This window comes from Somniosus microcephalus, chromosome 16, assembly GCF_052327205.1.
Source record: "Somniosus microcephalus isolate GS21.2 chromosome 16, FLI_Smic_1.0, whole genome shotgun sequence".
Lineage (NCBI taxonomy): Eukaryota > Metazoa > Chordata > Chondrichthyes > Squaliformes > Somniosidae > Somniosus > Somniosus microcephalus.
Window position 1 is genome coordinate 49036772 of NC_141002.1, and position 20982 is coordinate 49057753.

A 20982-nucleotide genomic window follows, 5' to 3' on the forward strand; every position below is an offset into this window, starting at 1 on the left:
CTCCCCTCTTCTCTCTCTCCCCCTCCCCTCTTCTCTCTCTCTCCCCCTCCCCTCTTCTCTCTCTCCCCCTCCCCTCTTCTCTCTCTCCCCCTCCCCTCTTCTCTCTCTCCCCCTCCCCTCTTCTCTCTCTCCCCCTCCCCTCTTTTCTCTCTTCCCCCTCCCCTCTTCTCTCTCTTCCCCCTCCCCTCTTCTCTCTCTTCCCCCTCTTCTCTCTCTTCCCCTCCCCTCTTCTCTCTCTTCCCCTCCCCTCTTCTCTCTCTCTCTCTCTCTCTCTCTCTCTCTCCCCCTCCCCTCCTCTCTCTCTCTCCCCCCCTCCCCTTCTCTCTCCCCTCCCCTCTTTTCTCTCTCCCCCTCCCCTCTTTTCTCTCTCTCTCTCTCTCTCTCTCTCCCCCTCCCCCTCCCCTCTTCTCTCTCTCTCTCTCTCTCTCTCTCTCTCTCTCTCTCTCTCTCTCTCTCACTCCCCTCTTTTTCTCTCTCTCTCTCCCCCTCATCTCTCTCTCTCTCCCCCCCCTCTCTCTCTCTCTCCCCCCCCCTCCCCCCCACCCCTCTTCTCTCCCCCTCCCCTCTTTTTTTTCTCTCTCTCTCTCTCTCTCTCTCTCTCTCTCTCTCTCTCTCTCTCTCTCTCCCCCCTCCCCTCTTTTCTCTCTCTTCCTCCTCCCTCTTTTCTCTCCCTCAGTTCATCTGTGCAATTCAAGTTCTGAAGTGTAATTTCTCCTATTGTATTTCCAGGGTGATAAAGACCGTCCGGTGTTTGCAGTGACTGGGCTGCGATGGGGAGCATACAGGGATGCATCTGCTAAACTCGCCAAGTAAGAGAAGGGAGAGAGTAAGAAAAAAGTGTAAGCGATGTAAAAGCAAGGTGGAAAGGGCAGGCCTCGACAATGGATGCTTTATCGTAAAACTTAATCAGATTCTACTTTTTTTTAAATATCGGAGACTGGGTATTGCCTTATTCCTTTAATAGCTTTAACATACCTTATTGTCGAGTACTGAGAATGACTACAGCCACTATATTCTGCTCCCGATCGGGTGGCTGATTTATTCTGGTGCTCACATCTTTCCTCCGTACCTGCGCCCTGGTGAGCAAGACAGTGCTGTGACCCAGATATTTGTTTATCTGGATTATGACACATGTTCTGTTTTCCGAGATAATGCTTTAGGAATTGGTACTGTCAGAAAATTCCAGAATGAGAGCCTACTGTTGTTGCATAGGAAATCCAGCCAGAACAATCCCACCTAATTATTTACAACTGTGCAAGATCGTCAGTGCATGTTTCTGTAAGTCCCGTATAGTCTACTGTGTAACTATGTTCCATTTCGTACCATACCCTAAGAAAGCACGTAAACATTTTGAACTTATTGAGCACAGTGATAAAATAAGTTTATATAAATTTTAAAAAGTACAGGCACACACCTAGGTAAAGTCAATTAGCTATTTGGTGATTGTACATATTTCACAACCATGATTCCACAAACTGCACTACCTCAGCACTGCCAGTAGGGTGAAGTGCCAATTGGAAGAGAACCAATTCCTCATATGGATGGTGCGAAAGTCTGAATATTCTGCAACAGCCAGAGCTGCGGTGGCTAGTTCTCAGAAAGGCCGTTGACAGATGTCTGGCAGATTCCTGACTAATTAGCCTCTTGGCCCAGCAATGAGATATATGGAAGAAGGAGCTAGAAAATGGACAATTAAAATGGAGCAAAAACAAATGCTTCATTTTCACTTTTGCAAGTGTAGAGCAATGCATTCGTTTTTTAAAATTATAACAGTGCCTACACTTCTTTGTTGGCTGTGAAGCGCTCTGGGACGTCCTGAGGTTGTGAAAGGTGCTACAGGAAACTTTGTGCTATCCGGCACCGACGGGACCGAGCTGTTGCCGTCCCTTCAAAACTGCCGGACAAACCAGCGTTAATGTTGAAGCATACGGAGCTTTTCAGCTCCGTATCTGGCAACAAACACTGCAACAGCTTCTAAACAGTCGGCTGTACCTTGGAAGCGTCTCTGTCGCTTAGCAACAGCTTCAGAGACTTTGCAGAGCCTGACTGTTGGAAAAAAAAAGCCACGAGAAGACAAAAAACCTAACAAAACGGCTCCTGATTTTTGCAGGTGGCTCAAGCCTGCCGGACATTTAGCCTCCGGATAACACAAAGTTTCCTGTATATAAATGCAAGTTCTTTCTTTAATGCATCCACTCTTTACTATAGCCTGGTTTCTGTTGTATTGCCTAGAGTTTATGTTTTATAATGTGTTTCATCCATTCACAATGGTGCTTCAATTTTATCCCATTGCAGGTATTGGTATCTTGGTCCCCTCAAAGACAAGGCATGTCATGTGTTCAGTATATTTAAGGTGAGTGCTAGTTTTACATTTTTCAATCTTTCCATTTCTTGGGTTGTGACAGTATTATTGGAGAGAGTACAAATTTGAGAGACCTCATACAAATCTTATACACTTAGTGCAATTATACTCTTAACAAGGAACTGTTGTGGTCTTTCATTTTCAAGGGGTTACATAAATGAGACTGGACAGTCCCCTGCTCTCCTAACTTAGAGCCTAGGTTAAAAGGACTGGTTCACCCTTTATTCTCCTGATTGTAGAAGTTTGGGTGGGACAGATAAGCAACTAATTACTTTTGGCTTACCCTGCCTGAATCTGATTGATCAATAATGGAACAGCTAAACATCGGAACGTAGGAACAGGTGTAGGCCATTTAGCCCCTCGAGCCTGTTCCACCATTCAATGAGATCATGGCTGATCTGCGACCTAACTCCGTATACCTGCCTTTGGCCCATATCCCTTAATACTTTTGGTTAACAAAAATCTATCAATCTCAGATTTAAAATTAACAATTGATTTTAGCATCAATTGGCATTTGTGGAAGAGTTCCAAACTTCTACCACACTTTGTGTGTAGAAGTGTTTCCTAATTTCACTCCTGAAAGGTCTGGCTCTAATTTTTAGACTATGCCCCTAGTCCTAGACTCCCCAACCAGCAGAAATAGCTTATCTCTCTTTACCCTGTCTGTTCCCCTTAATATCTTGAAAACTTTGATCAAATCACCCCTTAACCTTCTAAATTCTAGGGAATACAACCCTAATTTGTGTAATCTCCTGATAATTTAACCCTTGGAGTCCGAGTATCATTCTGGTAAACCTACGCTGCACTCCCTCCAAGGACAATTTACCCTTCCTAAGGTGTGGTGCCCAGAACTGCCCACAGTACTCCAGGTGTGGTCTGACCAGGGCTTTGTATAGCTGCAGCATAAATTCTACCCCCTTGTATTCTAGTCTTCTAGATATAAGGGCCACCATTCCATTAGCCTTTTTGATTATTTTCTGTACCTGTTCATGACATTTTAATGATCTATGTACCTGGACCCCCAAGTCTCTTTGGACCTCCACTGTTAGCTTTTCACCATTTAGAAAGTACCCTGTTCTATCTTTTATAGGTCCAAGTAACACCAGTTTACAAAAAAGGAAATAAATCTGATTGCATGGAGGTAGTTTAATATTACAAATCAAAATTGTAGTATGTGTATACAAAACCCTCCATGGCCTCGCCCCTCCCTATCTCTGTAACCGCCTCCAGCTCTATAGCCCTCCAAGACCTCTGCATTCCTCCAACTCTAGCTTCTTGTGCATCCCCCACATCCTTTCCCCCACATCCTTTGCCCCACCGTTAGTGATTGTTCCTTCAGCTGTCTAGGCCCTAAGCTCAGGAATTCCCTACCCAAGCCTTTTTGCCTCTCCACCCCTCTCCTCCTTTAAGATGCTGCTTAAAACCTACCTCTTTGACCAAGCATTTGGTCACCTGTCCTAATGTCGCCTCCTTTGTCCATTTCTGTCTGATTGCACTACTGTGAAGCATCTTGGGATAATTTGCTACATTACAAGTGCTTTTTAATTCAAGTTGTTGTTGTGTATGCTTAACTGTGTTTGAAGGTTTGGGTTGAGTTTCTTGAGACCATGGTGCTGGGGCACATCCAGCCATCTTTAATTGCAGGCTATATTTCTATGTTCGTTGTCTAGGAATGGCCACCAACCCGCCAGGCCTCCATCGCATACCTGGGCCCCACAGAGCGACCACCAGAGCAATCAGAAGAGAATCCCCCAAGGCCCAGACTGTGGCGACGGATGTTAAGGAGACTGGAATTATACTGGGCAACTCCCAAAGAGGGTGAGGTGCTCGAATGCTTTTAATCTTTTTGCTCCTTTTAGTACTAAGGTATTATCACCTCACTACATTTACATAGTCATGCAGTGATGAGTTTGCTATTAATTTTATGTACTTTGGGGCAGGGGTGCAGGTGCTGTATATCCTTGTTTTGAGGGGAAACACACTATTTTTTAACATTTTTCTTCCCATGCAGATTCCCACCCTCTACCACTAGTGATGACGATGCACAATCTGCGGTTACGCTGTCAGTAGTGCAGCTCCTGGCTGGCCACAAGGGGGCGAATAGAATGGTCTGATAGGCACTTATTATTGTTTCTTTTCTCTTCCTGTGAAATGGCACTTATTGCCTTTCTGTACAGCATGACTGAGATCAGAAAATCAGCAGAGCAGACAATTGAGCCTCTGTTCCACCATTGCATTGCATGTGTCGCAGTCCAACATATAGGCCGCGAAATTCGGCACCTTGGCGCCGGCAGTTGAGGCAGATTTTGAGGAAAAAATGGTGGCCGCCTCGCTTCTACCCACTTCCAGCGTGGCCCGTGTTGATCGCCATAGTGGTGAGGGCAATAGCGTGGGCGGGGTATGCGTGCGCTGGCAGTATGCAGAGAAGGTAGATCGTGATGTCAGTCAGTGTGTAACGCTGATTTGACGCACGATCTGCCATTTTGGACGTTGCCGTTCCAATCAATGCCCTCTCCTAAACACAAACATCTCACATGCGTTCAGCTGCATGAAGGAGCCTCCTCACCAACGCTATTTAAAGAGATACATCCAACTTGCAATTAGGTTGATTATTTCTCTTGTACTGGCTCTTGTAAAGTTTATATCAATACTGACTTGCTGGAAGACATTTCTAACATTGATAAAGTGTGCAGGGAGTGCTGCTGGACGTTGGGAAGGCATTGGCTGCAACTGGAAGGCCTCTGACTACACCACATGCTCCCAGTCACGGGGGCTCTACTTGCAATCCCTCTCGTGCGGCAGCAAGATGGGGAGATGGAGCAGAGGCAGAAGGAGGAAGGGGAGAGGGCACTCAGCAGGAGGCCTTACCCACCTAGGGTTTTCCAAGAGCACTTCTCCAACCTGCACTTTAGCCAGGAGCAGTGTATTCGTTGGTTCTGCTTTACCAAGGAGGTGGTCACAGAACTTTGCCACCTCTTGCAATCAGACCTGCAGCCTTAGAGCAGGGCGACGATGGCGCTGCCAGTGGCCCTCAAGGTGACCGTGGCCCTGAACTTTTTCACCATCGGATCCTTCCAGGCTGGAACAGGCGACATTGCAAACATCTCAAGTTCGCTGTCCATCGCTGCATCTGGGAGGTCACAGAGACTCTGTACTCTAGGAGAAGGGATGTATGTCAGAGAGAAGCAGGAGGAGCGTGCACGTAGCTTTGTCAGGATATCGGGCTTCCCCATGATGCAGGGCGCCATTGACTGCATACACGTGGCTTTGTGGGCACCGCATATTAATGCTAAGATGTACCGCAACGGCAAAGGCTACCACTCTCTTAATGTGCAGTTGGTGTGCGACCACTCCCAGCACATCATGATGGTGAATGTCTGGTATCCTGCAGCAGTCGTGATGCCTTCATCATATGCCAGTCCGCTGTGCCAGCAATCTTCCAGCCACCATGTCGAACCCGATGTAGGTCAGCGAACACGGGTGATGCCGAATCAGGATTATAGTAGTAACATACAACACACATACACTGTGAAACCAAATAGCAAGACAGTTCAATAAAAATTAACACCTCATCAGCAATGTTCCCGTTCATTTTTTTTGGGTGCACAGCCCATTCAAAATACCGTGCATGCATGGTTTTTCCCATTCAAAAGCCGGCAAGCTGGCTGCCCGGGAGGTCCAGATAGCTGCGCGACTGCAAGGGAACATTGCTCATCAGTCAGGAATGCAGACGTAAAGTGGAGACTGCTGAATGATGATCTGAACAGGTAATGTATTGGAACAGACACAAGAGGGAGTCCTGAACCCCTCTATCAAATTCTAGTATGTAGCTCATTCCTGGGAATCTGTTATTTAATGTACAAACCATCTGAACTGCTTGATTTAGATTTGAGATTGTCATTCACTCCTGGGTATTGGCTGTGTTATGTCTGTAAAGCAGAGTGTTTAAATTCCCATTCGCATCCTCTTTTCCCGTCAGCTGCACCCACTATAATCCTGATCTAGCATCACAATATCATAAGTGCCATATCGGAAAGGCAGCCATATTAGTGGGCATGTGGAAGATATACAGTGAAAATCCAAGATGGTAAATAAAAGTCAGAGTGTTATATTGTAAAAAATCCATTGGCGGACACTAATGCTTAGCAACACGGAATGGTCATCAATCCTTTTTCAGGCCCTGTTCTACTTTGCTCCTCATCTGAACTATGCCAAGCAGGAAGGGGCAGCAGCATTTCCCAGTGTGATGAAATGGAAAACTTGAAAGGACAGTCATGCCTTGCCAGTCTCTGCCACTTCCTGGTGGTCTGCTACGAGGGGCATTAGCAGTAGCCTGTGAACAGGCTGCGTGTCCACACTCTCCATTGCAGGAGTCAGGCCAAGCACGTGAAGAGCAGATAACCGTATAAAATTAGGGAAAACTTACCCAATTATTTCCACTTAAAAAAGGGGGGAAATCAAATGATGGTTGGTATTTGGTCCAGAGTGTAGTGCGTTCTCTGAATTTAGAATATTTGTGTGGTAAACCACTGTTGTTAGTATTGTTGTTCACCACTGTTGTTAGTACTGTTGTTCACTCTTGCATATTGTTGTACTTGTCTGTGCATGCCTCAGCTGACTCCGCCCCTGGCTCCACCCTCATGGCTGGGTATAAAGGTCGCTGCTCGGAAGCCTCCGGCCCTTTTGGATACCAGGCAACCACAAGAGGCATGCTCTGTTCTTTGGTAATAAAAGCCTGTTTATTACTTTCTCAATCTCCAGTCTTTTGTAGCAATTGATAGTGCATCAATTTTATTACCAAAGTTAAATGTTGGCTGCGGATGCTGATCAACCGATGGCGCAAAACGCTGAGCAGCAGGCGCTGCTGCGAGCCCTCAGACCAACATGCCTGGACCTAGACCCCCCAAGAAGCGGGTTCGTCGACTAAATTCGCACAATGGCTGCGTTGCTTTGAGGCGTATCTGGAAGCCTCGACCGTGACTCTTGATGAAAATAAACTGAAAATCCTGGCCTCGAAGGTGAGCCACCAAGTCTATACTTTAATCCAAGATGCGACGACCTACGCGGCGGCTATCGACCTACTGAAAGGGCAGTATGCACGCCCGGTTAACACGGTCTATGCCAGGCACCTTTTAAGATCTCGCAGACAGCAGCCCGGGGAATCGGTGGAGGCCTTCCTACGGGCACTGCGGGTACTCGGACGCGGCTACGACTGCAAGGAAGTATCGGCCGCGGCACATGCGGAGGGACTGATACGAGACGCTTTCGTTGCGGGTCTAAGGTCCGACTACTCCCGGCAGAGGCTGCTGGAGAAGGGTGAAATAGACCTGACAACGGCAGTGTCCCTCGCGCTCTCGCTCGACGCGGCCCACAGAAATATGGACGCTTTCTCCCCTAATCGCCCCGCGCCGTGGACGCTGCAATCTTGGGCCATGGGACCGCCACCTCCGACTGCAGCGATGTCCAAGGCACAAAAATGCTATTTTTGTGGCCAAGCTAAACACCCTAGAGCACGCTGCCCCGCGAAGAATGCTACCTGCTCCGGCTGCGGGAAGAAAGGTCACTACGTTAGCGCCTGCAAAGGGAAGACCGCTAATGCCAGCAGCGCCGCGTGCGAACCGTGGGCGCAGCCATCTTGCCCGCCATCTTGGGCTCCCCCAGCCGCATGGGGATCGGGACCGTGGGCGCCGCCATTTTGTCCGCCATCTTGGACGCCTCCGACTTCGGTTACGGGGGACCCGAACTCCACCACCGCCTCATCGGACGACCGCATCGACGCGCTTGAACATACGCTGGCTTCCGTGACGCTGGATCAATCTCTCCCGCATCAACTGTCCAGGTCCATGATGGACATTACGGTAAACGGCCGCGCCACTACCTGCCTTTTTGACAGCGGGAGCACGGAGAGTTTTATACACCCCGACACGGTGCGCAGTTACTCTCTCCCGGTCCTGCCGACGCGTCATCGCATCTCTATGGCTTCCAAAGCCCAGTCAGCGGAAGTCGGTGGCTACTGTATGGTGACTCTTTCAGTGCGGGGTACTGAATACAAAAATTTTAAACTTCTGGTCCTGCCCGATCTCTGCGCTGCCGTCCTACTGGGGTTGGATTTTCAGTGCCACCTTAAGAGTGTCACTTTAGCGTACGGTGGACCCCTCCCCCCTCTCACGGTCTGCAGCCAGCAGTTTTTAAATCGCCCGCCGCGCGCCATTTGCAGCCTCTCCACCCTTAAAGTCTCTCCCCCCCCTCCTTGTTCGCTAACCTCACCCGCGACTGTAAGCCCATCGCTACCAAAAGTAGGCGTTACAGTGCCGGGGATAGGGGTTTCATTAAATCCGAGGTAGCGAGACTCCTGAAGGAAGGGATTATCGAGAGCAGCAATAGCCCATGGCGAGCACAAGTGGTGGTGGTGAAGACTGGCGGAAAACAGCGCCTAGTTATTGACTACAGCCAGACGATCAATCGCTACACCCAGTTGGATGCATACCCACTCCCCCGCATATCTGACATGGTCAACCAGATAGCACAATACCAGGTGTTCTCGACGATTGATCTGAAGTCGGCATACCACCAGCTCCCCATCAGTGCTGAGGACCGCCAGTACACAGCTTTTGAAGCTGACGGTCGGCTCTATCACTTTCTCAGAGTTCCCTTCGGCGTCACCAACAGAGTTTCTGTCTTCCAACGGGAGATGGACCGGATGGTTGACCAGAACGCGCTCCAGGCCACTTTCCCATATCTAGACAACGTCACCATCTGCGGCCACGACCAGCAGGACCACGACGTTAATCTAGGGAAATTCCTCTGGACGGCCCAGCGGCTGAATCTCACATACAACAAAGACAAATGTATGTTTCGTACTAAGCGCCTTGCTATTCTTGGCTGCGTAGTGGAGAACGGAGTCATCGGCCCAGACCCCGATAGAATGCGCCCTCTTATGGAGCGCGCCCTCTTATGGAGCTCCCCCTCCCCCACTGCCAGAAAGCACTGAAGAGATGCCTGGGGTTTTTCTCTTACTATGCTCAGTGGGTGCCCAACTATGCGGATAAAGCCCGACCCCTCATCAAGTCCGCCTCCTTCCCCCTGACAGCAGAGGCCTGTGCAGCCTTCACACTCATAAAAAGCGATATTGCAAAGGCCACAATGCACGCTGTGGATGAGTCCCTCCCTTTTCAAGTGGAAAGCGACGCATCCGACTTTGCCCTAGCTGCAACCCTTAACCAGGCGGGGAGACCCGTGGCCTTTTTCTCAAGGACCCTCCAGGGCCCCAAGATTCGACACTCCTCTGTCGAAAAGGAGGCCCAGGCCATTGTGGAAGCCGTGCGACATTGGCGGCATTACCTGGCCGGAAAACGATTTACCCTGCTCACTGACCAGCGTTCAGTAGCTTTTATGTTTCATAATAAGCAGCGGGGCAAAATCAAGAATGACAAGATATTAAGGTGGAGAATCGAACTCTCCACCTACAATTACGATATCTTGTACCGGCCCGGGAAACTCAATGAGCCCCCAGATGCCCTATCACGTGGTACGTGCGCCAACGCGCAGGTTGATAGATTACAGACCCTCCACAATGACCTCTGCCACCCGGGGGTCACCAAGTTCTTCCATTTTATCAAATCCCGTAACCTGCCCTACTCCATCGAGGAGGTCAGGACCATGACCAGGAACTGCCAGATCTGTGCCGAGTGCAAGCCGCATTTTTATAGGCCAGACAGAGCGAGCCTGATCAAAGCCACGCGCCCCTTCGAGCGGCTGAGCATCGATTTTAAAGGACCCCTCCCCTCCTCTGACCGCAATGTGTACTTCCTCAATATAATTGATGAGTACTCCCGTTTCCCGTTTGCCATCCCTTGCTCGGACATGACCAGTACCATGGTCATTAAATGTCTGAATGACCTCTTCGCATTGTTCGGTTTCCCTAGCTATATCCATAGCGACAGGGGCTCATCTTTTATGAGCGACGAACTTCAGCAGTACCTGCTCGCGAGAGGCATTGCTACAAGCAGGACCACCAGCTACAACCCCCGGGGTAACAGCCAGGTGGAAAGGGAGAATGCGACAGTCTGGAAGGCAGTCCTTTTAAACTTAAAATCTAAGGGCCTTCTGACCTCCCGCTGGCAGGAGGTCCTCCCTGCGGCGCTCCATTCCATTCGGTCGCTGCTCTGTACACCCACCAATGCCACTCCTCACGAGAGAATGTTCTCCTTCCCCAGGAAGTCCGCGTCGGGGATTTCGCTACCAACATGGCTGACTTCTCCAGGTCCCGTCCTACTGCGGAAGCACGTGAGGACCCATAAGGCGGACCCCCTGGTCGAGAGGGTGAGCCTCCTCCACGCCAACCCGCAGTATGCTTACGTGGTGTACCCGGACGGGCGGGAGGACACAGTCTCCATTCGAGACCTCGCACCTGCGGGTGCTCCTGAAACACCCTCTTCGCCACCCACCGCTACTCCTGCCTACCCCCAGGACACAGTCCCCGCACGAGACCTTGCACCTTCGGGTGCCTCTGAGAGACCACCATCGCTACCTCCCATTACCCATGCTCTGACCCCTGTAGACGGCATGCAGCAGCCCCAGGGTCCGCCACCTGCTACACCTCCTCTGAACGAGACACCGGGTTCACCGTTGGATGCTGCACCATCACCGCCGCTGCTGCGACGCTCAGGACGGCTTACAAGGCCTCCTGATAGACTTCAGTACACAAATTTTTAGTGCACTTCACCCCGCCGGACTCGATTCTAAACAAGGGGTGAATGTGGTAAACCACTGTTGTTAGTATTGTTGTTCACCACTGTTGTTAGTACTGTTGTTCACTGTTAGTACTGTTGTTCACTCTTGCATATTGTTGTACTTGTCTGTGCATGCCTCAGCTGACTCCGCCCCTGGCTCCACCCTCATGGCTGGGTATAAAGGTCGCTGCTCGGAAGCCTCTGGCCCTTTTGGATACCAGGCAACCACAAGAGGCATGCTCTGTTCTTTGGTAATAAAAGCCTGTTTATTACTTTCTCAATCTCCAGTCTTTTGTAGCAATTGATAGTGCATCAATTTGTAAGTTCGGGCAGCGTGGAGGAGGGTGAAATGATTCTGCCTGTAAATAGTGTGTCTTTGGGAAATGGTTTTCAGAGCTTTCATTGGGTTTCCTTTTCTGACTGCAGTGATGCAGGTGCCAGTGGAGCCAGGGCACTGGGAGGAAGTAGAGAAGTCAGCAGTAGAAGTGACCATCAGCACACTCAACAAGCAGGTAGACCTCAAGGTGAGAGCAATTACTGTCCATACCTATAGCCAGGAGCTGACAATGACAACATCTCTCTTTAGTCCTGTTTTACTGTAATTTAACGCAAAACATGAATTATTTTCACATTCAGAGATTTGGTTGGATAAAGGTAGAGATTATATTCCTATGGAGAGCAAACTAGTGACCCAAGTCAGTGGTGTACACTAAGGTGTGTGCTTGTGATTTGACTCATTTAGGGTACAGGGTAGCAATGAGCCATTCAGTCATAAAATGGGAAATCAGAAGGTAAGGCTGTGCTACTTCGGATTGGAAGGTAGCAAATGTAACCCCACTATTTAATAAAGGAGGGAGAGAGAAAATGGGGAACTACAGACCAGTTAGTCTGACATCAGTAGTAGGGAAAATGCTAGAATCTATTATTAAGGACGTGGTAACAGGGCACTTAGAAAATAATAATAGGATTGAGCAGAGTCAACACGGATTCATGAAAGGGAAATCGTGTTTGACAAATCTGTTCGAATTTTTTGAGATTGTAACGAGCAGAATAGATCAGGGGGAACCAGTGGATGTGGTGTATTTGGATTTTCAGAAGGCATTCGATAAGGTGCCACACAAGAGGTTATTAAACAAAATTAGGGCTCATGGAATATGGGGTAATATACTGGCATGGATTGAGGATTGGTTAACAGACAGAAAACAGAGAGTAGGAATAAACGGGTCATTTTCGGGTTGGCAGGCTGTAACTAGTGGGGTACCGCAAGGATCAGTGCTTGGGCCTCAGCTATTCACAATCTACATCAATGATTTGGATGAGGGGACCAAATGTAATATATCCAGGTTTGCTGATGATACAAAGCTGGGTGGGAATGTAAGTTGTGAGGAGGATGCAAAGAGGCTTCAAGGGGATATAGACAGGCTAAGTGAGTGGGCAAGAACATGGCAAATGGAATATAATGTGGAGAAATGTGAAGTTATCCACTTTGGTAGGAAAAATAGAAAAGCAGAGTTTTTTTAAATAGTGAGAGATTGGGAAATGTTGGTGTTCAGAGGAAGCTGGGTGTCCTTGTACACTAATCACTGAAAGTTAACATGCAGGTACATCAAGCAGTTAGGAAAGAAAATGGTATGTTGGCCTTTATTACAAGAGGATTTGAGTATAAGAGTAAAGATGTCTTACTGCAGTTATATAGGGCCCTGGTGAGACCACACCTGGAGTATTGTGTACAGTTTTGGTCTCCTTACCTAAGGAAGGATATACTTGCCATAGAGGAAATGCAACGAAGGTTCATCAGACTGGTTATTGTCCTATGAGGACAGATTGAGTAGACTAGGCCTACATTCTCCAGAGTTTAGAAGAATGAGAGATGATCTCATTGAAACATACAAAGTTCTTACAGGGCTTGACAGGGTAGATGCAGGGAGGATGTTTTCCCTGGCTGGGGAGTCTAGAACCAGGGGTCACAGTCTCGGAATAAGGGGTCGGCCATTTAGGACTGAGATGAGGAGAAATTTCTTCACTCAGAGGGTGGTGAATCTTTGGAATTCTCTGACCCAGAGGGCTGTGGAGGCTCAGTTTGAGTATATTCAAGACAGAGATCGATAGATTTTTTGATATTAAGGGAATCAAGGGATATGGGGATAGTTCAGGAAAGTGGAGATGAGGTAGAAGATCAGCCATGATCTTATTGAATGGCCAAAAGGCCTACTCCTGCTCCCATTTCTTATGTTCCATTGGCTATTAGTTCAGGTGGAGTGGGGGCTCCACTTGATCCTGTACTCACCCGTTGTCTAGGATCATGTTTAAGAATGGCCACTTGGATGAGACAGCAGAGGATGGGTACCACAGCAGGATTCAGCATCTTGATGAGAGGAGGAAAAGGGGATAAACAAAGCAAAGTCTCCTATAGAACGCATTGTTCTGCTTCTGGATTCTCAATTATACCATTAAATAAAGGAGGCTGTTGGCCCATTGGATCTCGTCCTCTCAGATGATGAACTATAATGCTTTTGTCAGTGCTGTTACTTAGGAATCGGCAATTGACGTCTGATTTTACCTTTGCTTCCTGTGGAAAGTACCTTCTCCAGGGAGCTGACTGGAACCAGGTACGTTGCATGTGAAATGGGCATGGAGAAAATCATGCACAGTGTGAGATTTCAGCTCCACTAACTATTGGTCTTCGTACAATCAAGGTCTCGATGTGTTGGAAGCATTGAATCCCTTCTTCGCCTTCACTGTCCTCTAAAATAAAAAAATGTACACATTCACACATGTACACATATAAAAACTGACTGTAAAAGCTTTTATGGATATGTGAAGAGAAAAAGATTGGTGAAGTCAAGCGTAGGTCCCTTGCAGTCAGAATCGGGAATTTATAATGGGGAACAAAGAAATGGCTGACCAATTAAATACATACTTTGGTTCTGTCTTCACAAAGGAGGACACAAATAACCTCCCAAAGAGGTCAGGGAACATAGGGTCTAATGACAGGGAGGAACTGATAGAAATCAGTATTTGTAGGAAAATGGTGTTAGAGAAATTGATGGGATTGAGGGCCGATAAACCCCCAGGGCCTGATAATCTACATCCTAGGGTACTTAAGGAAGTGGCCCTAGAAATAGTAGATGCATTGCTGGTCATCTTCCAGAATTTTATAGACTCTGGAACAGTACCCATGGATTGGCGGGTAGCTAATGTTACCCCACTGTTCAAAAAGGGTGGTAGAGAGAAAATGGGGAATTATAGACCGGTAAGCCTGACATCGGTAGTGGGGAAAATGCTAGAGTCCATTATAAAGGATTTAATAGCAGAGCACTTGGAAAAAAGTGACTGGATTGGACAAAGTCAACATGGATTTACAAAAGGTAAATCGCGCTTGACTAATCTACTGGAATTTTTTGAAGATGTAACTGGTAAAATAGATAAGGGAGAACCAGTGGATGTGGTGTATTTGGATTTTCAAAAGGCTTTCGATAAGGTCCCGCATAAGAGATTAGCATGTAAAATTAAGGCACATGGGATTGGGGGCAAGGTATTGACTTGGATAGAGAACTGGTTGGCAGACAGAAAGCAAAGAGTTGGAATAAACGGCTCTTTTTCTGAGTGGCAGGCAGTGACTAGTGGGGTACCGCAGGGATCGGTCCTTGGACCCCAGCTATTCACAATATATATTAATGATCTGGATGAGGGAACTAGATGTAATATCTCCAAGTTTGCAGACGACACAAAGCTGGGTGGGCGTGTGTGCTGTGAGGAGGATGCAGAGAAACTCCAGTATGATTTGGACAGGTTGGGTAATTGGGCAGATGCAGTACAGGAAACTTTCTGATATCCGGCACGGACGGGACCGACGTGTTGCCGGTTCATCAACAATTCCGGATAACCGAACGCTATAGTAAAAGATACGGAGCTCAGAGCTCCGTATAAAGCAACAAACAGCTTCAAAACAATCGGCACAAGTTGCAAGCGTCACTGTAGCTTAGCAACAGCTTCAGCTACACCCTTGCACAGCAACAAATCAATTTTAAAAAGTAACTAAAAGTAAAAAAAGTTACCTGAATTTTGCTGGTGGATAGAGCGTTCTGGTTATTTAGGGGCCGGTTAATCGAAAGTTTCCTGTATAATGTGGATAAATGTGAGGTTATCTACTTTGGTGGCAAAAACAGGAAGGCAGAGTATTATCTGAATGGCAATCGATTGGGAGAAGGGGAAGTGCAACGAGACCTGGGTGTCCTTGTGCACCAGTCGCTGAAAGTAAGCATGCAGGTGCAGCAGGCAGTTAAGAAGGCAAATGGTATGTTGGCCTTTGTAGCGAGAGGGTTTGTGTACAGGAACAAGGATGTCTTGCTGCAGTTGTACGGGGCCTTGGTGAGACCACACCTTGAGTATTGTGTGCAGTTTTGGTTGCCTTATCTGAGGAAGGATGTCCTTGCCATGGAAGGAGTGCAGCGAAGATTCACCAGGCTGATACCTGGGATGGCAGGTATGACGTACGAGGAGAGATTGGGTCGCTGGAGTTTAGAAGAAAGAGGGGATCTCATCGAAACATAAAATTCTAACAGGACTAGACAGACTAGATGCAGGATGTTCCCGATGGTCAGGGAGTCCAGAACCAGGGGTCACAGTCTAAGGATAAGGGGTAGGCCATTTAGGACAGAAATGAGGAGGAATTTCTTCACCCAGAGAGTGGTGAACCTGTGGAATTCTCTACCAAAGAAGGCAATAGAGGCCAATTCATTAAATATATTCAAGAAGGAGTTAGATATATTTCTTAAGGCTAAAGGGGACAAGGGATATGGAGAGAAGGCAGGGACCGGGCACTGAATTTGGATGATCAGCCATGATCTCATTGAATGGCGGAGCAGGCTCGAGGGGCCGAATGGCCTACTCCTGCTCCTATCTTCTCTGTTTCGATGTTTCAGCTTTGCATTCCAGCCATATTCTTCCTTTTAAATGTGTGAAGGGGTTAATATTAACACTGAAATTCTGAGTAAGCAGCTCTAGGGGAAATCCTGCTAAACTCTTCATTTTTCTACAGCGTACAGAAGATGCCATGAATATTTGTATAGAACCAGACACCATCAGCAAGGGGCAGTTTGTAGCTACAGGGTAAGTGTCATATGTCTCTGGTTTAGCTGTTAAATAATTTGCTGATTCCGAGCTCAGTTCCTGGAAGAGCTTGTGTTAAATATGTTGTTGTCTTGCCACTGTTGACAGCAACTCCAGATTCACACGAGAACAGACACTGTTAATTAAACTTTCCACAAAACGATGTATATTCTAAAAACAATGGCCCAGAAATTCAGGTCGGGGGCTTCCCGCGGGTGCAAGCCCCCGATCTGCACTTGCCTTGCGCGCCGGCTGTTGAGCTGTGGGCCCCCGTGGAATTCCGATCCGGGGCCTGGTCCAGCTGCCGGCGCGCAGTGCTTGTGTATCCCAGGGGCGCAGTTAGTTCGATGCGTCCCCTGGGATCACGTGGGCCATGGGGAGCCAATCGGAGCAGGGAATGCTCCATTCATAAGCCTGACAGGAAGTGCTGTCAAGACTTATAAATACAACAGCACCAAATCTTCAAATAAATTTTTTTTTTTAATCACATTTTTTAAATAAACTATAAATTACATGAAATAACTATTTTAAACAATTTAAATTTTTGAAAAAAATAATTTTATTTTCTAACGGGGCTAAAAATAAACTTACCTTGCTTTAAAGTATTTAAAAATAATAAACCTGTGGGAAAAAATATTTTAATTAATTCACCACTTACCTTGTAAAAAGCAGACCTTACGCCTGCTTTTTACATTTCTAACTTCTGCAGACTTACCTTCCCGGGAAAACCTGTATATAAAAAAAAACGAAGTTCAATGCGCACACGCAGCCTCCCCCGTGCATGCATTTGACCTCTGAACCCCTTCGTTCAGAGGACCGGAAGTGCCGGTTTCCCGTGCATGCAGGAAACCGGCACTTCCTACGGGTGAGTACCCCGTGCGTACTCACCCGTGGAGATCCAAATTTCTGGGCCAATGCTTCCCCCTTGTATTAAATCCAGAGCCTTATAGTCCTGTCTGTGCTGACTGCTATGAGTGGGAGGGTCGTGAGGTTTCAAGTATAAATACTATGTATCAGCCTGGGTTCCAATTCTCCTGTCTGAGAAATCCAGTCACTGTGGAGATTGTGAGGTGGAAATCAAAGGCTCTCCGCCCCTGGTGATATACTGCTGCATGCACATCATGAGCATGTCTCAAATAGCTGACGTGCATTTGCAGTTTGTTGTGCATATTCCCACAAAATAAGGGCAGCAGTGGAGCTGAGACTATTGAGAGCTAACAGTAAAAGTAAAGCATCCTGCATTCGCCGCATCCTCCTGAATGATATTGTCGACCGGCTCGCTCCATCACATCCAAGTATAAATGTGACATTGGATGAAGAGTAGCGGAATGTTTGTAGTTAGCTATGGTGTGAGCTTTCACTTTCTTCTCTTTGCCTTTCTTTTATTGTTTCTGTGTCTCCAGAGCAGGCATTGAAAGATAGCTGGTACTTGTGCTTTCCATTAATTAAATAAGCACCATTACTGTTTTAAATAGAACCCATCCTGTAGACATGGTGACCTGATTAAATAGCTGGGACAGAAAGAAAACGGTCAATGCAATAGAAATCTGAAATAAGGACTGGACATGAGGGAAATGTGCAATTAGTCAGTTAGCATCTGAAAAAGAAAGATAGGTTAATACTTTGGGTGGAATACTTCATCCAAACTGACAGTCTCGGCCTTTATAAGACTGACCGAAACAAAGAGGGGAGAGGAGACTTGCAGAAAAGGGTCAACAGTTTAAATCTTTCACAAAGAGGCAGCCAATGGATCTAATAGCCTGAAGATATCTGGATGAGATAGTGGGATGCAATATTGGCATTTGTTCATATGAAATTTCTTAATCCACTATTTTGATGGAGGCATTCATTTATTTAAAGTGAACCCATAGAAAGGTAATCTCAATCAGCCATTGGAAAGATGAAAGACAAGTCGCAGTCACAAACAGCTCCAAAATGGAAGGGGAAATTGCAAAATAAAAATTAAATATCTCCCTTTATGAGGCTGCAGTAACTAGTTCATCAGCAGCTCAGCCAAATGTGGAGTAATATTTTCCACATCTAATGAGCATTAGCAATGATTCTGCAGCATCTAGTGCTGAATCAGATCAGCACAGAACATTGATAACTGCTCCACACTGCATTCTTGTCCCATTTTGAGACACACCAGTTGGATGCCCATCATACTCGTGCAGAAACCATGTAGCACATTGTCATGAACTCTATCAGGTGGTGTTTTGGTTTATTGCATACTATTTCTTGCTTGACCATCAACAGGAGTCGGAAGTTGACTGATCCACTCTCATGTCCTGAAGGCAGCGAAACTCTCCAAGCCAGTTTCTGTAAGCTGCAGCTACCGCAGGTAAGGCCTCACTTTCAAGCCCTGTACTTTAAAAACCGAGGATCCATGAAGGCTCGCATATTTTACTCTTCACACAGCATGAGGGCTCCCTGCACTCACACTTCTGTATCTCACTTAAAAAATGTGGATATTGTTAACCTGAACTCCCAATAGCATTAAACTCCTCTTACTCACTTCACACTAGTATTAATGTTAAGGGGGAAAAATCCTGTCCAACACCTCAAGGCTGAACTACTGCTAAGGCTGAACTCCACACTCTTGTGGCCTTTCACACTCCATTGACTTCTTGCAGGGTGATATTCAGCTGTCGCTACTTAGCTCAAATTTATATTGGCTTACTTTACACAATAGCCCAACTGCCAATCGGAGATCAGAGGATAGCCTGTAATCTGAAGGAAAACAACCATCTCCAAGAAAAGAAATTGAAAACCTTCAGGGTTTTGATGAATTTCTAATCTGGATAAGTCCTCCCTGGATGGCTGTTATGTACAGATGACGTTGCCATTGTGTTGTAGAGGGTATTTGGTTAATTACCCATAACCTTCCAATTCCTTTCATAAGTGGGATGGATCCAACCTTAATGGCTGATTTATTATTTCCTCTCTTTTTCTCTCTCCTCAGGGAACTGAAGGCTTCTTCAGTATAGATAATGAAGACTATGAGGCTGTCTCTGTAGATGTGAAACTGCTTCCTCGAAAACTCAAGTTTTTCTGTGATTCTAACAAAAAACAACAGCTGCAATAGTTACAGATACAGAATATTCAATATCTCACGGCTGACATGTCAAGTTTTACCTATTTACTTAATACATCCATAAACATTCTTCTATTACCCTTTCAATCTTGCTGAAACTAATTTTATGCTCAGGAGCTCATTTTTTTCACTGACATTCTTGGATTTCCAAGAAATGATGACGTTGGAGTTGGGTGTGCAAGAGGACACTGACGGGGAAAAAAAAAACTTGCACACACCCTCACTATTGCTCCACTCCTTCCCCATCCTTCGTTGCCCACTATTACCTGAGATTGTGGGATGATCTTGAGGACATTTTTTCCCAAAGCTGCTGTTTGTATGGAGGTCAGTTTTACAGGACCGGATGGGTTTCCTGCTAATTTTAACTTGTCTTTCATTCCACCTCCCTGAAACTGATGAGCTACCCTAGCCTCTCCAGAAAGTGACCCCTACCAAGTTGGAAAGCCAATTGAAGCTGAGCTTTGAAATTAGGAACTGTGATCAGTCAATAACATGATGCTGTACAAGGCAGCAATCCATTCTCTGGTGCTTGCTATAGTATACGTCCATATAAAAGATAAAAAGGAACTTGCAATTATAGTGTTCAGGTTTTCAGAAAATCCTGAAGCACTTTATAGCCAATTAATTATTCTTGAAAAGTAGTCACTGTTGCTTTTGTAGACAAATATGGGAATCAATTTGCATATAGTAAGGTTCCACAAACAGCAATGAGACTAATGACCAGTTGATCTGTTTTGGTGTTGCCTCATTTGAGGCATGAATGTTGGTCAGGACATGAGAACTCATTGCTCTTCTTTGAGATCTTTTACGTCCACCTGAACAGGCAGAGAGGTAGCCCAACATTATACCAGTCAGTCAATGTTTGTTTTATCGTGATTTATATGAATCAAACAGAGAGAGTTTTCATTTTTGCAAGCTGGTATAATTTAATCCTTGCAGTTAAACCTCTGGTACTGACCAGTGCAGCGTTTGAGTTCAAATGTACCAAGTGTTTGGGTGAGTTTATCTAATGGCACTGTATTTGTGATGACATTTTAAATATTTCACTGTAATTATTTCACTGTAAAATCTTGTAAATAAAAGGCTGATAATGACTTGTGTGTGAGAACATTTTTTTCTGTGTAGGATCGTCTGACCCATCTGAAGCGTGTGTGTGTGTGTAAAGTCAGGTACTGTGCCTGAAATTGTCTCTGGTGCAAAAATTCCTGGTTGTTGCAGTGTGCGACTTCTTTATGTTGTGTCACAGACTGCTAGACTGAAGGATTCATGATCATAATTCAATTAGTCAGTCTAGGGAGAGATAGTAGCATTCTTGCCTACCTCCTAGCAGCCAGATCAAGAGCTGCATAGGGTTATTTATCAGCCCCTTTGATTGAAAGTTGTGTGGCTGGGGGAAACTTAACAGGAAAAAAAAACTGCCCTTCATTTAGTCTGCCTCCACATACAATTGAAGAGTTCAAAGTCAATCCACACCGCATTATGGGTTACTGGTTCAGAGTTTAATACCACAGGGAAACTGTTGTGGTTTTCCTTATTCCTGCTGTATGCCAGTCATTTTCTGAAAGCAAACACACCTCCTCAAAATAAAGAGGTAACATTTTGGGTTTTACCACTATTTGCTGAGCAAAATTTCAATTTATAATATTTCATGTATCCGAAGCAGCATTTTTGACATTAAATAG

The 20982-nt window shown here is 46.3% G+C and overlaps 1 protein-coding gene across 1 annotated transcript in view; it reads left to right on the top strand.

The window, feature by feature from the left end:
* Positions 1–20394, top strand: part of agk (acylglycerol kinase) — a 58632-nt gene extending 38238 nt beyond the window's left edge. Inside the window, exons 9-15 of the mRNA XM_086008966.1 lie at positions 730–809; positions 2296–2353; positions 4033–4180; positions 11521–11618; positions 16136–16206; positions 18463–18547; positions 19169–20394. Of these exons, the coding sequence (XP_085865092.1) occupies positions 730–809; positions 2296–2353; positions 4033–4180; positions 11521–11618; positions 16136–16206; positions 18463–18547; positions 19169–19291 (663 nt within the window). The 3' untranslated portion in view covers positions 19292–20394. The remainder of the gene's footprint in view (positions 1–729; positions 810–2295; positions 2354–4032; positions 4181–11520; positions 11619–16135; positions 16207–18462; positions 18548–19168) is intronic.
* Positions 20395–20982: the final 588 nt, after the last annotated feature.